At 37.2% G+C, this 23,330-nt stretch overlaps 1 protein-coding gene across 1 annotated transcript; it reads right to left on the bottom strand.

Moving 5' to 3' along the window:
* Positions 1–5,536: 5,536 nt before the first annotated feature.
* Positions 5,537–23,305, bottom strand: kitlga (kit ligand a). The gene is made up of 10 exons (XM_051884434.1): positions 22,994–23,305; positions 13,133–13,240; positions 12,470–12,526; positions 12,218–12,373; positions 11,632–11,842; positions 11,011–11,046; positions 9,662–9,750; positions 9,454–9,566; positions 8,286–8,342; positions 5,537–8,151 (listed from the first exon to the last, which is right to left on the bottom strand). The coding sequence occupies exons 1-9, from the start codon at positions 23,006–23,008 to the stop codon at positions 8,312–8,314; spliced, it is 816 nt and encodes a 271-aa protein (XP_051740394.1). The 5' UTR covers positions 23,009–23,305; the 3' UTR covers positions 5,537–8,151; positions 8,286–8,311.
* Between the last annotated feature and the right edge of the window lie 25 nt (positions 23,306–23,330).

The raw sequence follows: 23,330 nt of genomic DNA, 5'->3' as shown, positions 1-23,330 counted from the left end.
TACCAAGAATATGTTTTAGACGGGCAACTAAACCCTCAATGTTATCAAGTTACTCTTTTGAAATAATTCAATGGAATAGTGTGAAAAGAATCAGCATTTCAAAGAGCAGCAAACAATATGAACACCCAACAGTGCTCATTGTTGATAAAAAGAAACACCTCCTTTTACACACCCTTTTCCCTCCTGGGAATTAAAACGATGTGTGGGGTTATATAATGAATTTTGAAATTAAAAACTCTCCCTTTTAAGGAATCAAATAAACTAAAACTGCATTTTACATTAAAGTCAACACATAATAATGATCATTTATTTGAATTATGAATTACATTATATATTATTCCAGCGTAGAAGGACAGATAAAAGCTTCTGTGTGATAAATGCGTCATCCTGACCTCTCAAATCAGTTTCAACGCCGCTTTAGGTGCTCTAGTTTCACTTGAACTTGTTTTCAGGAAGCCTTTCAGGCTGCAATGGTATGACGCCAGTTGTATCAGCTGGCAAAATTACAGCCAAAACATTTAGGATTTCAATCGGCATAGCAGCCAAGAAGTGAGCAATTCAGTATGGCATGACTCATAGTTACATGGTAGCGCTGCATTTATCTTTATCGGACCATGTATTCGTCTTAGTCATATCAGCAAATCTCAGGTTACTCATTTCAGCTGAATCGGCGAGGCCTTGGTTTTAATTTGAATGTCATTGAACTGGTGTAAACCTTCCCGGTCTTTATCTAATCCTTTTGAGCCATGACACAAGCGCTCCTCTGGGAGCCAGTGAGAAACGCGGTGGCGTTCGAATGCCGGGCGTGTCCACCTGCGCCCCGTGAGGTGACGCTTCACGGGGGGGACCCCTGAGGAGAACCCGAGCCTTTCCCCTCTGACTCATTAGACCTCTCCTCTCTTCTGTCACGCCTACGCGGCAGTGTCATCTCTCCAACCGCCCCCGCTCAGCTTTGGAGCGGGACGCCTCATCCTGAGACAGACCCCCCTTTCGCTCCTTGGTTGCTTACCGAGGGGCCACGGAGATCTCCATTACAGCCTTCTGCCCAGAGACGCGGCTATTGGGAGGTGGCGGAGAAGGCCTTTCACAGGAGTATTACAGAACAACGTCGGGCTCTGATAAGCCTCCGGTTACAGCCTCCAGGGACCAGACTCGTCCGTCTCCGCTCCCCACCTGGGGGTGAGCGCTTTCTCTTGCGGCTGCAGAAAGGGCTTTGTAAAAGGGCAAAAAGCGCACAACACAACTCTATTGGTAGAGGCTTTTAGTAACCCTAAACCACATGACCTGTGACTAAGGTCCTGTGCCGATTCCCACCGCCGAGAAAAAACGCACACAATTTAAATTCATAAAGACCTTTGTCACACATTCAAAAGCCCTGTTTTGTTAATGTACGTACTGTCACAGGAGAGGCTGGCATTCAGGGGGACAGGCTTATAGTGTCATCTGCCTGGGCTCTCAACCAGCGTACCAACCCACGCTAATGTGGCGCGAGAGAGCAGAGGGGGCCGCCGAGCAGGGCAGAGGAGACCGAGCTGTAGACTGTTATGCAAAATCGCTTCCATTTTTATCTTCTTTATTATGCTTTCTGCAGTCTGGGTTCAAGATTCAAGAGATGGCAGAGTTTATTGTAGCGCGCTGAAGCGCCTGCATATTTGTGCAGCGGGAGGCCGCTGCCCACACATGCATGGGAGGGAGAGACGACTGTCCATATGGCCCATAAACAGCTCAAACTAATTAGGTAATTAAAATGCTGCAAGAGTTAAAGCACTTAAAGGGATAGTTTGCCACAAACATGAGTATTATGTAATTATTTCCTCATACTCATGTCATTCTCAACCTGTGTGTGCACTGTTTTTGTCCATACAGTGAAAGTCAAAAGGGTCCAAAAACAACATTAGTGACTTTTATGTATGGACAAAACAATATATATATATTTTTTGTCTTCCACAGAAGAAAGAAAATCATACAGGTTTGGAACGACATGAGAGCGAGGCCCCATTTACACTAGTGTGTTTTCCTTTTAAAACATATAACTTTTGCTACAGTTACGCCTGTCGTTTACACTACTCCGGAGACTTTCGAAAACGCTGTTTTAGTTTGAAAAGCCAGCGTTGCATTTCAGTGCAAACGGACCAAAACGGAGACTTTTGAAAACGATGGTGTGGCTGCCCACGTTCGCTCTACGTATCCTTGACGACCGTGTAAACAATAACATGGAGACTGAACTGCAATCTTTGCTGGATTTGTTGTCATTTTTAGCAGCCACTGTGCAGTTAAACTGCATTTTTTTAATACTGCAGCTGCTTACATACGCAAGAGCAACTGTTTACACTTGCCTACGCATACCTAGTGTGCATGAACGGTCATGTGACATGCGTTTTTGGTTGTGTAGTGTAAACGGATTTCGTTTCTTAAACGCAGTGGAAACGCCAGTTTAGACAAGGATCGTTTTCATTTTAAAATGCCGTTTAAAACAAAAATGCACTAGTGTAAATGGAGGCTGGGCTGGGTAATTGATGACAGAATTTTCATTTTTGGGTGATCTGTCACTTTAAGAACATTCATATGACAACATATCAAGTGCATTTTTTGAAAATGTTCTTAGGTGTTTTTTGTTTTTTTTTGAAAGTCAAAGGGGTCTAAAAACAACATTAGTGACTTTTAATGTATGGACAAAATAAAAAATGTTTTGTCATCTACAGAAGAAAGAAAATCATACAGGTTTGGAACGACATGAGAGTGAGGCCCCGTTTACACTAGTGAGTTTTCCTTTTAAAACGTATAACTTTTGCTACTGTTACGGCTGTCATTTACACTACTCTGGAAACAGAGACTTTTGAAAACGCTGTTTTAGTATGAAAACGTCAGGGTTGCATTTCAGTGCAAACAGACAAAAACGGAGACTTTTGAAAACGATGGCGTGGCTGCCCGCGTTCGTTCTGCATATCCTTGACGACCATGTAAACAATAATATAGAGACTGAACTGCAATCTTTCCTGGCTTTGTTGTCATTTTTAGCAGCCATTGTGCAGTTAAAGTCGTCATGAAATCAAAATTGATCCTATTTACTTTGTAAGCGCATATTACTAGTCTTGCGTTGAACAATTAATCCGTGCAAGTTTATACACAGAAAAGAATTGTTTGTCGTATTAATCTTGAATCAAAATCTGAAAAGTTACTTCCGGTCTGGAATGGCGTTCCTTCTCTGATGACGTCAGTTTGACGGCTTGGGTTGAAAACGCGTAAACCACTCCCCTCCAACCGTTAGCAAAGACTATAGAAATAACACAAGACATGTCACTCGTATTGTTTTGAATGGGAGAAAGTGTAACGCTCAATATGGCGGAATAAGTCCCGCCTTCAAAATAAGAGCCAATCGCCGACCTGTAAAGTCATCGCGTCACTGCAGCGGCCGTTAGAAGCACCGGTTTCTATAGAAACAGTCAGACGCGCGCCTCAGAAATGAGGCACAAGAGACGCGCATTTAGGTCTGCGCATGCGCATTAGCTTGATCCAGCCTAAATACTGTTTTTTTTGTCATGATTTGAGCGTTTGGGAAAAAAAATGTATGAGACAGTTGTTGTCAGATTTCATTGGTGATTTCAAATATGAAATTTAATCGAAAGCTTGGCAAACAGCTTTGGAGAATTTGATGTTTCCCCATTCAAAGAGATAGGAGCTGCATGATGCCCAGGATGCCCGAGAGGCGTTTCAAAGATGGCCGCCGAGTGAAATGACTTGTCTTAAAGGGACTTTGCCGTTAGTCTGCTATAGACCTTATGTAGCCCCGCCCCTTTTCAGCGCTGTGCTCGTTGTCTTTTGTCTTCCGGTTTGTATTTCAACAGCGATCTTACGTATTTATGAATGAACTGCTCGTTTTAAAATCTTCCCTGTCTACTTACATTTGTTAAGACATCTGCTTTAAACATTACAATGCTCACAATAACTTTCATTAACTACAACAAGTAAATTCACTTCCCCAGCTAGTTATCCTTTGACAGCGATGCCTTAGAAATATACAGAGCTACCGCAAAAACCGGAAGTTCAAAGACAATATAATAAAGATGGCGGCGCGCTTGTTTCTCTGGTGCACAAGGTCTATATGCGAGAGATGGAGAGGAGGAGCGCTAAGGTAAAACCCTGCCCTCTATTCAATATTCCGTTTCACTTGGAAATACGTCAAAACACTGGAGAAAAGTCGTTTGAAACTTCCGGTTCACGGGGACTTTAAACTCAGCATTTTTTAAAATACTGCAGCTGCCTACATACGCAAGAGGCAACTGTTTACACTTGCTCAGTATACATGAACTGTCATGTGACATGCGTTTTCGGTCTATAGTGTAGACAGAGATCATTCCTGAAATGCTTTGGAAATGCCAGTGTAGATGAGGATCATTTTCATTTTAAAATGCTGTTTTAAAAGGAAAACGCACTAGTGTAAACGGAGGCTGAGGGATTGATGACAGAATTTTCATTTTTTGGGTGATCTGTCACCTTAAGAACATTCATATAACAACATATCAAGTGCATTTTTTGAAAATGTTCTTTAGGTGTTTTTTGTGTTTACATAGTGGAGCTTGATCATACTGGAATGGTGACATGACATTTAAATAGCTCTGAAATACAAAATATTGTTGAAGTAAATGCTATTTAAAAATGTTGTAGGCAGATTTGACCTTAAGGATTTTCTTTGGAATGACTTTTGTTAAAAGCCCCACAATAATTACATTGCAATGTTTTGTTCCATTTAACAGGAAAGAGGATGGTTTCATTTTAATGAAATTTGAATCCCAAGCTGGATTACTTAGTGCATGTGACAAGGACGTTATTTCCTAGTAAACATCAACTGACACCAAAGAAGTTCACACGCTCTTATTACAGGGACAGTTAGTTCAAAAACAACATTCTGTTATTATTTCACCCTCGTGTCATTGCAAACCAACATGTTTTTCTTTCTTTTTTTCTTCGGTGAGACACATAAGAAGAATTTTTGAAGATATATATACACTACACTCTTTAAAAAATGGGAACCAAAAATGGTTCTTCTATGGCATCCCTGCGAAAATCCCCTTCTGGAACCTTTATTTTGTTAAGAGTGTAAAGAAATTGTATGATGATTTGTCATTGTGGATCAATCAAAACATCATTAAAGTGGTCAATATGAATCAAAATCTACATTTCAAGTCTTTTGAAGTCGTACAATAGTTTTGTGCGATACATTTTTCACTCATTATTCACTCAAATGATTCGTAAACCATTTCAACCCGACCACTGAGTCAGAGACTTCAATAGACTGAATCATTCAGGATTCAAGAACAAAAGATCTGACTCAAAAGAATGATTCGCTACTTCTCTGATGAACTTTCATGAACTACAATGGATGTCAAGGAAGTGATAAAAATGCTTCCTTCTGCAGAAAGAAAGTAATGTAGGTTTGGAACAGCATGAGTGTGGGAAAATGACTGAACAGGCCCTTCAGATAGATTTAAAGTACATTTTCAAAAATATAAAGCAAAATTCACGCAGACAGCACAACTGTCAATATGATGGTTTTATTAGTCGTAATGAGAAGTAAGCCCACCCAAGCCTCAGCAATGGTGGATAAATGTACTTTATTCACATTTCATACATATATTTGCATATATTCATATAAAATACAGAATACAGTAGACTGTCACCCAGACAATGACTGGGCCACAATTCCTTGTTTACTTTTGGCACCCTGACTGGCTTCCTGACTAGCTGTGTTCTGCAGTCTTACAAATATGATGCAGGATCCAATTGCGGCAGTTGGGACGTGCCAAATCTGAAAAACGGTTCCCTTGTACGTCCCTCTGATCTCAGCGTCACAAAATGGAGCAACAGTGTCTTCCGACAACAGGGCAGTGGTGGGAATTTCTATGGTTTGTGTTGCAGGGGGTCTTAAGACTTGGGGCGATGCCTTTTGCAGACTTTTTTCACAGTTTTCAAAAATTCATACAACCTGTAGGAATGTTCCTGCTTTTGAAGTTGGTGCAGCTTATCTGTCACTATTACTTATTGACTCCTTATCAGGGCACAGACAAAGACGCCAAAGAAAGCATCATCACCCTCTAGACAGACTGAGAACTTCCAGTTCAGAGTTTTCCAGAATCAATTTCAGCGTAAAAATGAATCTTGCATGTTTATCATCTGTGACCAGCACTGCCCTGAACTACACTGAGACGGTCTAAAAAGCAGTTTACAGGAAATCTGTGATGGAAAAAGTAAATACTTTCACTGACATGCCCCATCGAGAGCTTCAAAATGACTCAGATTGTCGGATTAACTGCATGAAAACCATTAGAACACTACAATGAGAGACGTTTCCATCGCTGACAATGTTAATACGAGTTTCTGTAAACATCCACCTTAACCGGGACAAGATATTATTTACCAAATGTCAACTTCACATTACATGCTGTATCTTAAAAACTAAGAAAACAAAGACTGGGCAAACAACAGGTTATTCCCCACAACACAGGATATAGATCATTACAACCAGTTGGAGAAAGCAGGGTACAAAATCAAATCTGGTCTCCTCTGAGTTTCGTCTCAAAGTCATTAGCACTTGTCTATATGAGTCGTAGCTATCATAAATCAGTATGTACAGATTAAGACGTCAGATGTCAACATGCATAAATTGATTCATACTCAGCAGGAGACCGAAGCCGGAACCGGATCGTGTTATGCTTTTCTTGGAAAGTCATCTGAAATGTCCTAGAGGATGTTTTTTTCTTTTTTTCTTTTTTTTTTTTTTTTATATATGACTAGTGCAATATCATTATTACATTATTTTTTTTCCGTAATAAATATATGGCTGGTTATCCAAAAAGAATCTTTACAGGGAGAGCCATGCTATGAAAAGGCACAAAAATATGAGTAGAAGCATACATGTATGTTTTATATTTCGGTTACTTAGTACTGTTAGCGAGATCTTCCGACAGCGTCAAAGGACCACTGAATTTCTGTATTTAAATAAATTGATTTTTGTTGTTTGTGGTGTACCGTTTTGTTTGACGCAACACTATTTCAGTTTGTTTTGACCCATGATGCATTTGAATAAAATTCCTTCTGGAATGGCAGGAAAATCTGCTTTTTATTCTAAATCAAAATCTACAGGCTATTAATCTCTCATGACCATTGACAAAAGCGGAGTCGTCTATAAAATTAGCAGCCACCAGAGGTTTTTTTTTTTATACTAAATGACTTCAAAAACACTGAAACAGACTTTATAAAAAGCTGTAAAGCAGAACTAAGTGCATTAATCGCCGGTGTACTGAAAAGACTTTAATATTCGATATATCGCATTCAATAAAAGCATCTATCAGATGAGGAGCTATAATGGTACTTACAAGGTTGCAGCTAGTATGAACGTAGCGTTTACTGTTGAAATACACAAGCGATTAAGGATTGCGAGATATGTTTTAAGGTAGAGATGATTGTGTATTCGTCATCTCGATGGATATTTGATGCCATGCAGGTGTCATGTCATATTCAGAAAATAAATAAATTAAGTCCACACCACCAGTCTATAGTGATAATAAAAACAATTCACAAAGCAGATGATACAATCTGAGAACGACTTTACTGATTCAAGCACTCAAAAAAACTGAAAAGGCGTCTATCTGGACGCCCAGACCAAAAGAAAGAGAGAGAACAAGGATGAAGAAAGTAAGAAGGAGATGGACCAGTGCAGCTGGAGGTAGTCGATTCTGCTTTAGCTCCTTTTAGATAGCCATCTGCTCTCAAGCAATAATATGGCTGCCCTCCTTCTGAACTGCGGATCCTGGGCTCGAAAAAATGCGCTTGGCTATTTGACATCTCTGGGTGAATCCAATGCCGTGTTGCTTTCGTTCTGTTTTTCATCTAATTCCTCCTGCACAGTCTCCTTGCGGTCTCCAAGAGGAGAATGAAGTGTTAAAGAGCATGAAGAGCGACTCTCAGAAGTTCTCAGAAGGAGCAACCGTATCTACCCCAATGGGTTCAGCAGTGGTTGATAAGAGAGGGCATCAGTTCTCAAAGAGCAGTTTTCAGGCCAGTATGTGTCCTTCACAGCTAGAAGTTCAGTAAGAGAATCTTTCGGAGGTGGTGCTTGTTTGTTCCTGTCCGTTGTGCCGTCTGAAGAACTGACTGAAATGCCGTTAATGAGAAACAAAATTACAGCTGCGACCTCTGTGAAATTTTATACATCAGTAACAGCTTGTGTTAAAGTAGGTTAAGTTAATACTTCATTTATTTTAAGAACTTGTAAGGTCATTATTTACCTGCGTTGGTTAAGCTGGGGCTGGAATTAAACTGCCATGATAATATTTAATCTGTTTCTGGAAAAGGAAAACAGGAAGTTGGTGTGAAACAACAGAATCAGCACACAATTGAGTACAAAACTAGATCCCAAAAATGTTTGGACACTTAAGCCACACTACTTAAAATGTATAAATGTTTATATATTTAATTATATATATTTTATTTATTTGTTTGTTTATTAAAATAAAAATAAAAATGCAAAACACAAATATGTTAAGTTTACATTTTATAAAACAATACATATGGGCTACGTTCAGACTGTCAGTCCAAATCCGATTTTTGTGTCAAATTTAGCAAGTGTAAACGGCAAAAAAAAAAAAAAAAAAAAAAATCACATGAAATGCGATTTTTACAAATTCGTTTTCGAGCTACGTTGGTTTGAAATCCTATTCAAATCACATTTCTGGAAATCTGCTTCAGTCGGACTGCTCTGATTGGATTTTGCTTCATTTATGCAGGTTTGCCAAGTTTTCACAACAAAACTAGTGTTTTTGACGGGGCTCCCCTGGTAAAATTCACATTCCAGGGGCTAAATATCACGTTATTTGGTGTCGATTCAACCCACGGACATGAAAAACAACCCGCGGCAACAAGTGTAAAAGCAGCGCAATTCCGCAGGAAAACTGCGGACTTGGCAACAATGTGACTTTCTCACGCCACGTAAAATGGAAACGTCAGACATTGTTATAGGAAACCTGCTGAAAGTCGCTGCAGAAACAAGGTTGTGTTGAGAAAATGACAATATAACGGATACACGTTTTGAGACCGGTGGAGATAACAGCACTGAATAAAGCCGCTCATTCCGGGTGTTGTGGCGAATTCCTACCCCCGCCAAATTATAACCCCCGTAGTATTGGTAGGTTTAGGATTAGGTGTGGGGAGGGGTTAGGTTTAGGGGTGGGGTTAGGACTAGGCAATCAGATAGCAACTTTAATGAGGGGGGTAATAATTTTGCAGGGAGTCGAAATTCGACACAACACCAGCCTCCTACGGTTCTGCCGCTGCCTCAGAAGACGCAGTAGTCCAGCGATCTGTACAACTGTATAACTTAAGTATCCAAATATTTTAAGGGTCAATGTAAGTGTAAAAAACAGCACAGTATGCAGATTTGACTGTTGCAAACATTACTTTTCAGATATCTCCACATCTAATGGGGGTGCACTGGCTTCCTCTCCTGAGAAAAGGGCGGGACCTTCTTCCGGACTCCGTTCAGTTTGGGGGGCGTTTCTTCTAGATTTAATCTGCATCATGAAAGGACAAAAAACAATACCAATAAGGACATAAAGTGAAAATGCTGCAATCTTGAAGGCTCAGCAGGGCACACCACCACACGTACCTTCCAGACCAACAAAAACACCACTGCGATGAACGGGATGGCGAGGAGCGACATAAGACTGCTCTCCACAACTTTCGGAAGGAACGCCTCTGCGGAGAAATAAGACTTGTTTTATTAGTTTGCAAAGATGCTCTTGTTGGACTGTGACAGATAGCAAAATAACATTTGATCCTTACAGAGACCAGTTTTCTTCAAATAAATGTTAAAGAAATAATCACCCAAAATAAAATAAAATAAAATGTGTTAAAGGTACTCTTTTTTTGTTTAAATTTAAATAATGAGCGAATACATCATCAGTCCTTCTTCCAAAGTGTGTTTTTGTCTTGCCCTAATTCACTATGGTACGCCTATTATCACTGTTTTTTATTTTAAACCGGTCGGGATTGTTTTTGTTGGAAATTGTAAAAGGTGCTCAGGCACCTTTGACGCATACTTGATGTGGGAGTGGCATAGGCTACTTGTAACAACGAGTGAGAAAGGTTGACATGGAGCACGATAAATCTCGAACCTGTGGGGAATCACCTATTTTAAAAAATGCCAAACAGAGGAGAGTCTGCTGGCAAAAAGCGAAAGAGCTGGTAATAAAACAAGAATCAACATTAGCTTGGCTTTTTTGGAGATGGTGAGAAATGATGGATTGGAATGGTTGTAAAAGCAAAGCGGAAATGGTGTTTTTATCACTCAACAGATGAGTAAGGTAATTTATTGAACAGATAAATTGCTCTCTAACAGAGTTCATTGTAAAGCATTATCTATTGTCAAGGGTCATTTAATTATGGGTGTTGTAGCGCTGTGCTGGAATTTATTTTCAAGGAAATACCCTGTCTATTAATGGGTAAAGCTACAGTAACGTCTTTAGATAGACAACTTGAGATCCTTTCCATCTAAACTGGTTATATCTCTTAACCCTAATAGTAAATGTTTTATGAGCAGTAGGATAATCTCACTCTCTTTTTTAGTTATGAGAAAGAACCATATTCTTCCGCATAGTCGTACAGAGCCGAAGCACAACCAAAACAACGTTCTTCCACAAAATGCATGCAGTTTTGTTTTTTTAACCGCTAGAGGGCCGAAAAAAATCTGTCATCATTTACTCAACTTCATGTTGTTCCTGGATTCCTCCACAAAACATAAAAATCTATGGGATTATTGGAGCTTGACGGCCTTATTCCCTATTCAGTTTTATCATTTGAAAAATAGACGTATCTTTTCTTGTGTTCCAGGGAAGACAGAAAGTCATGTAGGTTCGGAACAACATGAGGATGAGTGTTTTTTTCCCCATTTCTGGATCAACTATCCCTTGGAAGTGTACAATAGTGATGATTGAAGACATTTATGTGATATCTCACCTTTTTGGGGGTCATCAGGCAAACCGTTATGTTTCTCTAGAGAAAGCCAGAAACAGAGAAGCATTAAAAGTCTCAGATAGAAACCGTTCATTGTTAGATGCTTAAAAAGTCGGACACAATCTCCTTTTCTCTCCGCCCCATGAAAGATCTGATCTGATCTGTCCGCTTTTAGAAAGAAAGAGCTTGCGCTTGGGAAGATCTGAAGATTGCTCTGTAATCAACATGGTGACAATTGGACTTCGATTCTATTCTCCCTTTCATGCAGTTCACTAGGGAGCATCTCTTGGTTTTTGAAACTCAGCTGAGACTCTGTCATAATAGGGCTGACAAAAACATGTTGCCTCTCTTGTTTTGTCCAGCGGCTTCGTTTGAAAAAGCGTGGAACACACACACATACACCCACGCACACACAGAGCATGTGCAAAATTGCAACCAAAGCTGCCACAAGAGATATGATTTAAAAGCGGGTGTTAACATCTAAAACCTCAGTTGCAAATGGGCGGTCTTCCACAAACGACATTCTGCGGTTTCTCAATAGCTTCATTAAAAAATGACACAGACAACACTCTGCAATGTGTGGAACATGCTTTCGTATAAAGGCCTTTATGACACAAGCCTCACCATTTGTACTATGTTGCGCCGACGTTGTCGACGCCGTTGTAGTTGTCGTTACTGTTGTTTTTGTGGTTGTGGGACAAGGTGGAGGCTCACAATCATCTGCCTCTCTCGACGAATTGGCGGTGTTGAAAAAGTCCTCCACAAATTCAAAATACTTAGCTGTAAGCCACATCTCCTCTACGTAGTGACACTCGAATTCTATCATTGAATCCTCCTAAAGGCACAGAAAAAAATTCGTTGACGGAATTCAAGTCGATTTACAATGTTTTACTTTAAAAACAAAACAAAAAAAAAAACGGATAAATTTAAACGTGATATTTTTTATTTAAAGGTATTTTTGGAAAATAAATTCCTCAATAAATCAATACCAGATTTTACACTGCTTTACAAGATAAATGAAAAATTACTGTTATCAACTGATTTTTTATTTTTGTTTCACAAAAGTTGCTCATTGGTTACAATGTTTTCTTCAAAAACTATTTTTAATAGAAACTATTGTTAAAAAAAACAACTAAATAAAACATACAAGACATTTCACTGGTTTACAAGACTTCTGAATGAAATGTATCACTTGGTTAAGGTAACTTACCAAGCCATGTCCAATGTGATACCGCATCTCTTGCAGTATTTGGACAAAAGTGCCTATATTATCTTTATTGGAGGATATGTTCCCAAACTTCTGCGCCAGGCCTTTTAAGCTCACCTCCAAGTGAAATACATTTAGCTTCACCCAGCACATACCACTCTTGAAAAAAAATGAAAGACAATACGTCATTATCATCACCATGTTCGCTTTTATTGCCGTGAATGATTCAATGAACACTGAATAACAACAACTCACCACTTCTTTAGGTATATAACGTACTGTAATCTTGTAGTCTTTTGGAATATTCTGTTTCTAATGGGAGAGAAAGAAATCATAATAAGCCAGTTCTAAATGCCAAAGACCACATGGCATCATCAGTAAAGATGCAGAACTGAAAATGTACTATTAAGTAACCACAATGTAAACATGAAATTGCTGTAATTTGCTTTATAAACCTTGGCTTAGGTATAGTTTTGAAAACCACAAACATATGTTACATATTTACTTCAGAAGATTTACATTTTAATCACTGGTTAACAACCTTTCAGCAAAAGGCACGCACAGTGATTTGGCATCTTAATTCATAAATATTTTGCTAAAGGAAAGTGAATACCATTAAACAACTCACATGTTCAAACAAAGCGATAAACTCAATAATCCTTTCAGCCCAATGATTTTTAATGATACTAAAGAGGCTGTCTGTCTGCAGAAAAGCATTTGTTTCATGTATACGACTCTATTATCATACTTTGAACCATATGTCTGCGGCTTTCTTTCCAACACACATGAAATAAATTTCAGCTCTTTTCCCCTAGAGCATTGATAAATCAGCCATTGCTGTTGTCTTTCAAAAAAGAAGCTCAGAAGAAAAAAAAAAAACCCATGGCACTGGAGAGATAAGAATGTCCAAGCTCTTACCAACAAAGAAATTTTCTTGATGTCATCTGTAATGGGATTTCCTATTTCACTGGAATAGGCAGCAACTGTTATGTACAGCAATAAATGGACACAGGTGCATATCCAAATCTGAAAAACAAGAATTAAAAGATCAGTCTGAGACTAATCGATCATATCTGAAATCTTTTAATAATACAGATCTGTGTCCTAATTTATAATCTCATTGTTTAGAGGAGTGTTAGGCAAAACGGAAAATGTTTTCACTGCTATTTTAAGAATAACCGGGTCGGGTTCAATAGAATAAATGAACGTTTTTGTCTAGCAAACTCTCCTTCCCTTCCGCCGCTATAAAGCTGGTTGTACCATGGTGGCTTAGAGCTTTAAGCTTTTGCTCCACTCTTTCCAGACCTGCGATTTGAGCTTGTTGCATAACAAGAGGCAGATTTGCTCTTAACCCTGATTACAAGGGTGATCCCAGACAAACAATGCATGAGCCTTGTCGGGAGAAACGGGCCAGTAAAGGAAAGAGTTTCAGTTTTGCTCTAAGAGAGAGAGCGGAAGGGCAGACTCATCTGAGGACAGGCTGTTCAGATGCGAGATGCTCTGAGTATTTAATTGCACAATTACAAAATTGATGCTCTGCAGTTACATATTTTTGAAAATTAGGCTGGTTTTGGGATCACGTGACCTGATTGAATGCGTTTCTCAGGAGGCATTTACATTTAAAAACAGTTCAAGCTAGAACACAATGCAGGGGTCTTGTTTAAAGTGAATGAATCAAAACTGAAAACATCAAAATATCAATCAAAACTGACCATATCTTCAGTGTCTTGCCTTATTGTGAATGATTCATTCATGGAATAATTTTCTTCTGTAAAGATTTTCCTTTTCGCTGTTGGATAATGTTAACCAATTTAGCCATTGTTTTAACAAACTAACATTCTATTTAGCAGTTGTTTTAGCAAACTAACATTTTATTAGTCTTTTTTTTTCTTTTTTTTTAATAGCAAACTAGCATTCTATTTAGCCATTGTTTTAACAAACTAACATTCTATTTAGCCATTGTTTTAACTAGCATTCTATTTAGCCATTGTTTTAACAAACTAACATTCTATTTAGCCATCAGTTTAAAAAACTAGCATCCAATTTAGCCATTGTTTTAACAAACTAACATTCTATTTAACAATTATTTTAGCAAACTAACATTCTATTTGTCTTTTTTTAAGCAAACTATTCTATTTAGCTGTTGTTTTAGCAAACTAGCATTGCATTTAGCCATTGTTTTAACAAACAAACATTCTATTTGTCTTTTTTTTTAGCAAACTATTCTATTTAGCTGTTGTTTTAGCAAACTAGCATTGCATTTAGCCATTGTTTTAGCAAACTAGCATTCCATTTAGCCATTGTTTTAACAAACTAACATTCTTTTTGTCTTTTTTTTATAGCAAACTAACATTATATTGAGTAGTTGTTTTAGCAAACTAACAATCTATTTAACCATTGTTTTAACAAACTAAAATTCTATTTGTCTTTTTTTTAGCAAACTATTCTATTTAGCTGTTGTTTTAGCAAACTAGCATTGCATTTAGCCATTGTTTTAGCAAACTAGCATTCCATTTAGCCATTGTTTTAACAAACTAACATTCTTTTTGTCTTTTTTTATAGCAAACTAACATTATATTGAGTAGATGTTTTAGCAAACTAACATTATATTGAGTAGATGTTTTAGCAAACTAACAATCTATTTAGCCATTATTTTAGCAAACTAACATTCTATTTGTCTTTTTTTTTTTAGCAAACTATTCTATTTAGCTGTTGTTTTAGCAAACTAGCATTCCATTTAGGCATTGTTTTAACAAACTAACATTCTATTTCTTTTTTTTTATATAGCAAACTAGCATTATGTTGAGTAGTTGTTTTAGCAAACTAACAATCTATTTAGCCATCATTTTAGCAAACTAACATTCTATGTCTTTTTTTTTTTTAGCAAACTATTCTATTTAGCTGTTGTTTTAGCAAACTAGCATTGTATTTAGCCATTGTTTTAGCAAACTAGCATTCCATTTAGCCATTGTTTTAACAAACTAACATTCTATTTGTCTTTTTTTTAGCAACCTATTCTATTTAGCTGTTGTTTTAGCAAACTAGCATTGCATTTAGCCACTGTTTTAGCAAACTAGCATTCCATTTAGCCATTGTTTTAACAAACTAACATTCTTTTTGTCTTTTTTTTTTATAGCAAACTAACATTATATTGAGTAGTTGTTTTAGCAAACTAACAATCTATTTAGCCATTATTTTAGCAAACTAACATTCCATTTGTCTTTTTTTTTAGCAAACTATTCTATTTAGCTGTTGTTTTAGCAAACTAGCATTCCATTTAGGCATTGTTTTAACAAACTAACATTCTATTTCTTTTTTTTTTATATAGCAAACTAGCATTATGTTGAGTAGTTGTTTTAGCAAACTAACAATCTATTTAGCCATCATTTTAGCAAACTAGCAGTGTATTTAGCCATGGTTTTAGCAAACTAACATTCCATTGTCTTTTTTTTTTTTTTTTTAACAAACTAGCATTCTATTTAGCTGTTGTTTTACATAGGGGTATGTGATGTACACTTTTCATTATTCAAAATAAAATAAAATAAAATAAAATAAAATCCACCTCTACATTTTTTCCTCATTGGATATCCTGATTCACTCGGAAATGTGACATAGCATCTTAAAAATGCAAACACCGTGGCAGGACGTTCAAGACAACAGTGAGACATAACTCAAAACAAAGACCAAAAACATTTAGTCTAAATATGAATGGATGGAGAAGTGGTGTTTTAAATGTGATTTTATAGAGTTTGAATTCAAAGAAACTGAATTTACAGACTGTATAAAAACAGCATGCAAATTAAAGCACAACCACTAAACAAAAATTTAAATGTAAGAAAATTTTGTTAAACTAGTCTTCCTCTCTAACACTAGATAACAAATCTAAACAATCAGGACCCATCTCAAATCTCATGCTACCAGCTTTTCTTTTTTTTTTTTTTTACTTGAAAACCATGTTTGGAAGGTCTCAGCTATTGACGTGAAAAGTAAAGAGGTCATACCTACAGCCATAAGGAAGAACCTTGTTTCATCACCAGTTACATCATGGCATAAATTATTTTTATTGAGTCAAAGTTACATTAAACTGACATACATTCATACCGTTAGAAAGGTTATAGGCTTTTTAAGCAAATCTACAAGTTTATAAGATGAAAATGATGCAATAATCATGACTTTCTAATCAAAGACAAAAATGTATCTCCTTTCCAACCAGCTCTTTTAAAATGTTCTTCCTGGTTAAATGTTTATTTGCATCGAACCATAAATAAAACTGGCCATATGTAAATGCTTAGGTCTTGCTTTGAATTAATGGACTGCAATATGTAATTCAAAGTAAACAAAGCTAGTTCACATGACAGCATCTGGAATTTAGTATGCACTCGAACAAGCAGTTTATCTGTGGCAAGTCTTTCAGACAGCATCATCATAAACTGTAAAGAGCTCATGCATGTTGTGAACCAGATGAGGATTTGCTTTGGTGACTGAAGCTGCACATGGAAGCCCAGATGCTTTATTGGTTGTATTATCCATTATATGACTTCCTCCAAGACTTTAAAGTGCCTTCATAGCCAAGAACTATGATTTCAGCAAGTACTTTGGACACAACAACAAATGCTTGCCTGTCTCCCATTTAAATATGAACCATTTAAACTCACTTGTGCTCAAATTCATTGCTGACTGACATAAATCAATATAGTTTAAGTAACCGCTGACAGGATCAAGTGAACAACATGTTGCTCCCAAACTATTGGCATAAGCAGCCTATGTAGGCAGCATTTAAGGCATCATAGTGTGTGAAAGTAAAGGTATTTCCAAAATGATGTCTCCTACAATACCTTTCTTAATGGTGAAGGCAATCCCAGAATGCACTGCTAGGAGCTCAGTTAAAAAAATGAAACCAAAATAAACATTTTTCACTCACAATCTTAAAACATATTTATTAAAAATAGTGTATATGTGTATATTGAAAGATATTATTGTATCCAAAATAGGGTTATTCTGCCCTATAAGTAGCTTAGAGCTGTTTCTGCCTAAGAAAAAACGAAATAAAACGTAATTATTTCTCACAATGTGACTCTATACTGTATATCACAGATGCAACTTTGTTTCTCACAATTGTGACTTTATATCTCGCAGTGTGACTTTGGATTGTTACTCTATTTATCGCAAAACTTTTCCCTTCATAATTACTTTATATCCACCAACGTGACAGTAATTGCGACTTTTTATCTCAGAATTCTGACTTTTTTTTTTCTCACAATTGTGAGTTATAAAGTCAGATATAAACTCGCAATCGTGAGAAAAAAGTCAGAATTCTGAGATATAAACTCGCAATTGCATGATATAAAGTCACAATTTGACTTTTTTCCTCGCAATTCTGACTTTTTTCCTCACAATTGTGAGATATAAAGTCAGAATTCTGAGATATAAACTCGCAATTGCGTGATATAGTCACAATTCTGACTTTTTCTCGCAATTCTGACTTTTTTCTCACAATTGCGAGTTGTAAAGTCAGAATTCTGAGATATAAACTCGCATTTGCGTGATATAAAGTCACAATTCTGACTTTTTTTCTTGCAATTGTGAGTTTATATCTCAAAATTGTGACTTTATTTTACGCAATTGAGTTTATATCTCAGAATTGTGACTTTATAACTCGCAATTGTGAGAAAAAAATTCAGAATTGTGAGATAAACTCGCAATTTGCTTAAAATAAAGTCACAATTCTGCAGTCGCAGTTTTTAAACTTTTTTCTTCATAATTGCAACATTATACAACATAACTTTATATCTCACAATTGAAATTGTTTTTCGTAATTTTAAAGTTACAATTGCAAGTTGTAAAGTCACATTGTGAAATTTAAGTCACATCTTATATCTGACTCTATATATCGCAATTGCTAATTTTTTCCTCATAGTCGTGACTTCATATCCTGCAACGTGGCTTTATATCTCACAAGTGCAACTTTGTTATAAACTCTTCTAAATTTTGTCAAAAAAAAAAAGGCTTTTCATAGGACATAGTACAGACCACCGAATTATAAACACAAAGAAATCTTGAAATCGTTAGCTTGCTACAACACGTCAAATGAAAGAGGTCACTTTCAATTAGCTGGACAAAGGAGATGTAAAGCAGAACAATATCTCATTATGGCTGACCATGAGCTGTCCTAAACACCGGCAGAGAGAAAAAAAGAGAGCGACAATTCAACCCTTCCTTTTGAACATAATGTTAACAGTAACTCTGTCAGCTAAAGAATAAGATAATTACCAGAGTCATGCTGACCAGACACTTTGATCGCAAGGGTTTATTAACTTTGCAAGCTCCCCAGACGTACAAGCTCATTCTGAACAATGTACCAATTCACTACATAATCTTATTAGTGAGAACAGAGCCCAGTGTAACACATGGTGCTAAAAAATTGTCTACTCACCATCTATCTACCTTCTTTTCATCTTTTCACAGTCATTACTTGGATATCTCTCGGTGTACATCAGTCTAACACTTCAAATACAGGCAGAATCCCGATGACTGATATTAGCTAGCCGCATATTAGCTTTTAGACACAAATGCTAACACTTCATGCTACAAGAAAAAAGCTAAAAGATTCTGAACATGTGAGATGAACAATACAGTCTTAGTTTTGATATAAAAAGTGACCAGATGTGAGTCCGGAAGACAGCTTTGTGAAGCCATGTGATGTACTTACGCAGGCCGGAATAGCAAGAGGACAAACATCAGCGGCCGGAAAACTAGCATAATCGTTTCAGCCTCTGTTGAATAGTCAGCGGCCAGTATCCACTCAAAAACTACTCAAATCAAATTTGCTTCAGCAAATTGCACTCAGTCTGCCCGTGTCCATTCAGGTGCACTTTACAAACCTCTGGCTAACCGAATAAACACTAGCTAAAGATGCTATCACATGTCCCAAAGAATATATGTGCTTTCTCATGTTGCCAGGACAGAAGAATGTCAAATTCTTCCTCACCACCCATGACTTTACACTTCTGTGCTTTGTAATGATTATTTATTCAATGGAGTTAGTCAGTAAAGTCATTGGATGCTGCTAAACATCATAAACCACAGGAAACAATAGGAAAAGATGTAGCGGATTTATACCAGCTGGGGCAACATCAATTATACTGCAGTGTCCCCTGATGAGTGTTTAAATGGAGGGGAACGGGCCACAGGAGTCCAATGAAATGTAATCTGGCTATTTGATAGCTAATTTAGAGGGACTCTATGACTGGGTGGGAGCAAAAATAACAATAGTCTGGGCAATAGCCTGTCCTGGAGGGAGGCCTTGTTCGGGAACTAACCAAGAAAAGTAGTAATGCTAATGGAACCCACCCAAAGCTTTGAGGAGAACACTGAAAAAATCAGTTCTGAGAGAAAAATAAAAAAATGCAACGATATTATCGCGAAATGACTCATTTCCCTTCGCCAATTGAGCCAGGCATTGAAAAGCTACTTGGGGTAAACCAATTTCTGCTGTAAAACAACAGACAAATGGAACAAATAATACAGAAATAATAACAAAACTCTAATGAGGATCATATTAAATGTTAGGAGTTTCATTTTATTGACATATTCAGTTTACAAAGTGCGCCAATGAAAGCAAGAGATTTATTTGCCGGTCCAGCGATTTCATTTCTATCATTGGGTTCAATTCACTTTAGAGAGTCCATTATACAATTAAGCTCTTTCCAAACACGGATGAAGTTTCACCCTTTATTGTAAATGGGCATCCGCTATTGAAAACCTTTTTATTTGGAATAGGCTTAGCCAGTGTCAAAGCTAGGTAAGTATAAGGACTAAAAGGATATGGAAACAAAGTAAATGGGTGAACAGGCTTAATAGAATAGCTGCAATGATGTTGGCGATAATGCGATAACGTTAAATTATGGTTCAACCCACAACACAAATAATTTCTTGTACTTTATCTTCAGAAAGGCTTGCTAGACTTATTTCAAACCACATATTTATGTATTAACTTATTAATGTACCAATGTTTTTGTTTAAATACTGACTCAGCTCATTGTGCGGTTGGGTTAGTGGGTAACTGTTTAGTGTACTTCTGCTTCTTAATTTACACGATGTAAAAATCTTCCCCTTCTTTAATAGCACAGGTTAAATCATCTGATTTAACAAAATCAGATTTACAGACAAAACAACACACTATCACTCATCTACAGCCCAAACAGGAAAGAAAAAAATACTTAATTGCATCACAAAAACATTTCAGTTGTTAACACCATACACTCCAGAACTGCCCATCAATAAGAACACTTTACTAGTTCATATTTGTGTCTCTTTAATATATTTTCTTATTAGAACACATTCAACATCCCATGTTAACTAAATAACTTAAATATTAACATTCGGTTGTTACCTAGCTAAGACTTTTACACAGTAACGGGACCTTCCAGGGATTTGCAAATTAAACGTGATTTTGAAATGACTAAATTAAAAAAATTACTTATGACTTACACACAAGCACATGCCACAGCTTAAAAATCTCATAGTTCATGCTTTGTCTTGAAATATTTGTTATCACTAAAACCAGTTTTAAAGATTATAAATGGGATTACTGTTGTATACAACATAAGTTACGCCAGCAATACTGTAGCTCATTTCATTTGCAACGACTTCACAGCTGAGGTGCTCATATACAATGTGTAATTTCAGAGGTTAAACACGCAAATCGCATTTGTACATTTAATAAAGCGCATTCACAAGAATGTCAGCTGTACAGCTGCACGTTTCACAATTTTTCTACAAAGGAGTCTTCCAGGAAGAAGCACTGGTGTATTATGCGCTTCATGTGGACATGTGTGAAGAACATACCAGACAGAAATCTGGTATCAGTTACTCAAAGAGGAAATTCAATTATGCAAAATTAAAATTTTTCAGCAACTTCAAGATTGCTAGTTTTCGATGCGTAGCGTACTTCCTCATAGTCACATTACAAACTGTCACTTACTTTTTGCCTTGGCATGCGATCGAAGGTGTTTGCTTTCATGAGAGATGTTTCACATAATTGTGCATCAGTTTTGGCAAAGGGTTCAATGTACGTCACGGGTGGCGGAAAGTAAACGAGTTCAATGATTATTCCACATGCTTGGTTTTTCAACTGCAGCCATAGAATACTGTACATTGAAATTGAGCTGTAAACTCAACATTTTCCTCATACATTAAATTCCCTCTAATAGAAGAATTCTGTAACAAAATGAAACGACTCAGTCTTGATGAGAAAACTTGGTCACGTGTGAGGCAGAGCTTCCCTGTGCTTGTTTGCAAATGATTAACTTTATTTCGTGTAAGATTACAAGTGATAATGGCTACAGGAAAGCAATGATATTCAGATACAGTGGCATATTCTTAAAAATAATTTCTAAAAGGTGGTTTTCGCAGCGATGCCAAAGAAGAACCATTTTTTAGAACATTTTTATAATCTAAACCTTTTTCCACTATAAAGAACATGAATGTTAAAGGTTCTTCAATAAATAAAGAGCCTGTGTGCAGGAGAAAACCGCTGAAGTTACAACAATATGTCTATGGCACTCGAAAACAAGTGTTTTATTTATGTGGTAGTCTAGCGGTCAGTGTGAATGCTCCATTTTGAGGTGTCATGCACCACATGCCAATTTATCATCCTAAAACTGTCTTACTACCAGCAAGAGGTAATGCAAATTCAAAGCAGGGTACAGAAGGTGCAAGGTGAATGACTTCTGTCTACTCTTCATAAATCACTACAGACTAAGTCTTCTTGAAGTGAGAGTAGAAAAATCCTTACAACATGGCAAATGTTTTTCAGGTGAATGTCCATAATTTAGATCTAAAAGACGAGCGAAAAGCCTCACATAGTTCACTTAAAGGAAGGAGAGGAAGCGTTATTGATGCTGGTTGATAGATAAATGATGCATTTCGAGTAAATATCCCCCACAGTCAATGAAAACCATTTCCACTGGCTTATTTCCCGATGTACAACATGTCCAAGATAGCGAGTAATGTATCAGGAAATTCTAGTTTTCACAAAATATGTGCATGTACCACCTGCGCTGCGTATACGTTCAAAGGTCGTGTCGTTTTATCGTAGTTATTTTAATCTCATCTCCGTTTTCGAGGACTTCATATACAGTATATCGATCATGACTCATGTATTAATTGTCATATTCTTCACATATATCATCAAGAGGACACCAAAGATTGTCGAGAACATAATATATTTTGTATTTGGACGTCGATAAAAAGCGGTTTTGTTTGTTTTCAGGGCGAACGTTTGAGCTGCTCGAATCATGTCCGTCTCGCAACAGTTTATCCCACTAACATTTAATTCCTGCCTTAAATGTTTCAAAAAAGTTGCAGTGATAATTTATGAACCATTTCTAGTTCAAACTCCGACAATTCATATTAAGTGGATGGAAACAAAAAATGTTGTTACAATGACACCCCCCTCTACAAAATCAAGCGTGTTAACGTCAAGCGTCAAGTTAATTTTAAATAAACCATTATAGCTCCTTCCACACCCCCACCTACTAATTAAGTGCGGAAAATTGCGCGCGTTCGTGCGCATTTAGCGTCTTAAGAAAGTCTGACATGAAGACTATTGCTTTAATATGTTGTAATATAAAACATACTGTTGTGTTCATTTACATTGCCTCCAGTTATCGTCTGCAGACAGCGGGGCTTTGCAAGCGCAACGTAGCGAAAAACAAATGCAAATCACATGTGATTCACGCTAAATTACTCGCGTTAAAGCAAAAGCCGTTCACTTACGTTTGACTTCTTCATATGGAACGAGAGGAGTAACTCCAATGTCAGCGAAACCCTATTTTATCTTACTTCGGCGGGCAGGGAAAGGGTTCTCTTCATCCCAAAGGTACATATCCAAAATCATCATAAAGTAGAATCCAAGTCGGGAGGGAAAGAAAGTCACCTAAATCTGCGTAATGATGGTAAGTATCCAGGTAGACGCTTCATACCGCACGATGGAGAACGGAAGGCTGCGGAAAGAATCAAGAGTTTTTTCCCAAGAGCAAAGCCTTTTTATCGTGTGACTTCAGCGCACTCCCGCCCACCCCAGTTTCTCTCGGTCGTCTACTTGCTCTGGGTC

Source organism: Ctenopharyngodon idella, chromosome 24, assembly GCF_019924925.1.
Source record: "Ctenopharyngodon idella isolate HZGC_01 chromosome 24, HZGC01, whole genome shotgun sequence".
NCBI lineage: Eukaryota > Metazoa > Chordata > Actinopteri > Cypriniformes > Xenocyprididae > Ctenopharyngodon > Ctenopharyngodon idella.
The sequence above is the reverse complement of the archived record's forward strand: the minus strand, read 5'-3'. Positions and strand labels throughout refer to the sequence as shown.

Excerpts from the sequence above, each read along its gene's own strand:
- kitlga (XM_051884434.1), bottom strand. Across the intron at positions 12,374-12,469 it reads GTTATATACCTAAAGAAGTG|AGTGGTATGTGCTGGGTGAA; the intron begins GTGAGTTGTTGT and ends TTTTTTTTCAAG. Across the intron at positions 9,567-9,661 it reads TGTTTTTGTTGGTCTGGAAG|ATTAAATCTAGAAGAAACGC; the intron begins GTACGTGTGGTG and ends TTCATGATGCAG.